Source organism: Sinocyclocheilus anshuiensis, unplaced genomic scaffold, assembly GCF_001515605.1.
Source record: "Sinocyclocheilus anshuiensis isolate Anshui unplaced genomic scaffold, SAMN03320099.WGS_v1.1 scaffold3951, whole genome shotgun sequence".
NCBI classification, from domain to species: domain Eukaryota; kingdom Metazoa; phylum Chordata; class Actinopteri; order Cypriniformes; family Cyprinidae; genus Sinocyclocheilus; species Sinocyclocheilus anshuiensis.
The window spans coordinates 46,658-49,562 of NW_015556248.1; the positions used below are offsets into that span (position 1 = coordinate 46,658).

Genomic DNA, 2,905 nt, shown 5'->3' on the forward strand with positions numbered 1-2,905 from the left:
ATGAAGATATTTTGTAAATTTCCTACTGTAAATATATCAAAACTTAATTTTTGATTAGTAATATGCATTGCTAAGAACTTCATTTGGACAACTTTAAAGATGATTTTCTCAATATTTAGATTTTTTTGCACCCTCAGATTCCAGATTTTCAAATAGTTTATCTCAGCCAAATATTGTCCTATCCTAACAAACCATACATCAATGGAAAGCTTATTTATGCAGCTTTCAGATGATGTATAAATCTCAATTTCGAAACATTTACCCTTATGACTGGTTCTGTGGTCTAGGGTCACATATATTATATTATATTATATTATATTTATTTTTTTGTCTAGTAATTAGTAATTTTGTCTTGTTTTACATCACACATATCTAAAAAAATCTTAAACCAAGATACATTTACTTCAGAAGTATAATAACATAAGATGTTAAGCTTTGCTTTCTGAAAAATTAAGTGGGAATTAAATTAGGTTTTTTCTTCCATTCAGAATATACATCTGTCAGTGGGGCAAGAAAAATAATCTTGTTTTAAATTTGGATTAAGATTATGTTTCTTACCCCTTTGGCGGATATGTTTTCTTGTTTTAAGCATAAACTAACAAAATAACAAAAACAAGACTTCATATCTTATTAATATTCATAATTTTTCTTCATTATTCATCATATTTTGTTTCTCAAGTAAATGTGTCTTGATTCAAGGATGTTTAGATAGCGGTGTATTATAGTGTATTATATTTTATTATATTATCAGATTAGCTTTTAAAAATGACTAAAATATAAAAAATATATGCACTAGAATTTTTTGTTTATTTTTGATGGATCTTTTGTTCACCAAGACTGCATTTATTTGATCAAAAATACAGTAAAAACGGTAATATTGTGAAATATTATTACAATTTAATGCACACAATTTTTATATATATTTTAAGGTGTAATTTATTCCTGTGATGCAAAGCTGAATTTTCAGCATCATTACTCCAGTCTTCAGTGCCAGAAATATAATGATTTACAGATGCTAATCCTTCAGAAATCATTCTAATATGCTGATTTGCTGCTCAAGAAACATTTCTTATGATTATCATTAATGTTGAAAACAGTTTTGCTACTTAATATTTTTTGTGATGCATTTTTGTTCACACTGAATTTTTTTTTCCATTAGAAATATTTATAACTTCTAAATCAAGATACATTTGCTTGATAATTAATAACTTTTTGATTCATTTTCATACATTTTCAGACTTACTATTTAAGTTCATTTGCTTCTCAAGTACATTGATCTTGGTTTAAGAATGTTTACATGTTTGTAATTGAAAAAGAGACAAAAGTACTAAATAAGAAGCAGGATTCTTTGTTGAATAGAATGTTCAAAAGAACAGCATTGAAATAGATCTCTTTTGTAACATTATGAATGTCTTTCCTGTCACTTTTGTGTTCTAAATCAGCCGCTTACAAGGTTCCACTTCAGTTAGTAAGAAGGAAAGGATCTTGACTTTGAAGTAAGCATTATATGTTCGTGTCCCGCAGGCAGAGACATGGATCCGAGTGAAGCTGCGAGACCTGAGGAACGCCAGTAACGTCCATAGATGTCCTCTGACTGACTGGGAGGAACTTTGTCAAACCCTCCAGAGAGATTTGAAGGACTTTGAGAACACCGTCATACAACTCAACCAGGTTAGCACAAACCGTCTTCATTAGGAGAGTAAAAGATTGATGAATCATCGTCAGGTTTCAACAGGTCCCTCGGCCAAAATCAACAAAAGAAGTTCTCCCTTTTGCAAATAAACGGCAAAACATTTACAAATTGTTATGGTAACAATCATAACTTCTTTTTAATGTCGATTTGTCAAACCACGATTTTAACAGCTCAGCTTTGACAAGACCTGCAGAGCCTCGGAAAGCTTTTTGTGAGACGTCCAAAATCACACAAAATATCAAGTCACCCCATGTTTTTTTCCAGCACAGATGCTAAATTTGTCCTTTTCCCTTCATGTTGAAATAGTACATTGCAAATAATTAACCTCTCCTGACACACATCCCCGGTGGGTTGCAAAACCGGATCTCCTGTTAGTCATAAGAACGAGGACTTGGGTGGATTTCAAGTGCGCTGATATGATTAAGCTGTTGTTTTAGTGGGCCGTAGGTCTTTTGTAGCTCATGTAACGCTGCTGAATGTTTGTGCAGATGGGAGAGCAATTAATGTGCAAGCTTAACCCGACGTCTGACCTGGTGAAGAAACAGCTGGCTCAGATCCGCGACCAGTGGAACGCGCTCAAACAGACGGCAGCCAATCAAATCAAGGCGATGGGCGGGGCTAAGACTCTCCAGGAGTTTAATAAGAAGGTGGACCGTCTGGAGGTGTGGATCAAAGAAAAGGTTAAACACACCACTAAACGTAGTTATACTAATTAACAGAGCCTTTTGATGGGGTTGTTTTTGGATTTTGTTATATGGAGATATGTTGGTGATTCTGTGTTAGGATGAACCTCACAAGTCATGGTCACTTTTCAATCCACAGTGAAAAGACATAAACAAGAATTTATATTTTAAAGAAAAATGTAAGAAAATTAAGCCTAGCTTTAGGCCCATTACACTTTTTTGTATTATTATTATTATTATTATTATTATTATTTGCATTGTGACACAAACACATTTTCCATAAAATTCTTATTCTACATTCTTTAATGCATCCAGGTGCTTTACTTTTGAGCTTTTTTGTAATTCCTTTCATTTTTTTTTTTAATAATTCTAAGTAATGTAATACTGTAATATAATTTGTTACAATTCTTCAATTTATTAAAATTTACAATTACAATTTATCTTTTAAATTAAAATTACCCTTATTTTAAGGCAGTACAAGAAATATTACTATGATGTACGTGTGTGTGTGTGTGTGTGTGTGTGTGTG

At 32.1% G+C, this 2,905-nt stretch overlaps 1 protein-coding gene across 1 annotated transcript in view; it reads left to right on the top strand.

Annotated features, from left to right (window-relative positions):
* The window catches only part of LOC107676301 (uncharacterized), a 64,150-nt gene that overhangs the window by 17,641 nt on the left and 43,604 nt on the right, over positions 1–2,905 (top strand). Inside the window, exons 4-5 of the mRNA XM_016470833.1 lie at positions 1,525–1,671; positions 2,182–2,373. Coding sequence (XP_016326319.1) covers positions 1,525–1,671; positions 2,182–2,373 — 339 coding nt within the window. The remainder of the gene's footprint in view (positions 1–1,524; positions 1,672–2,181; positions 2,374–2,905) is intronic.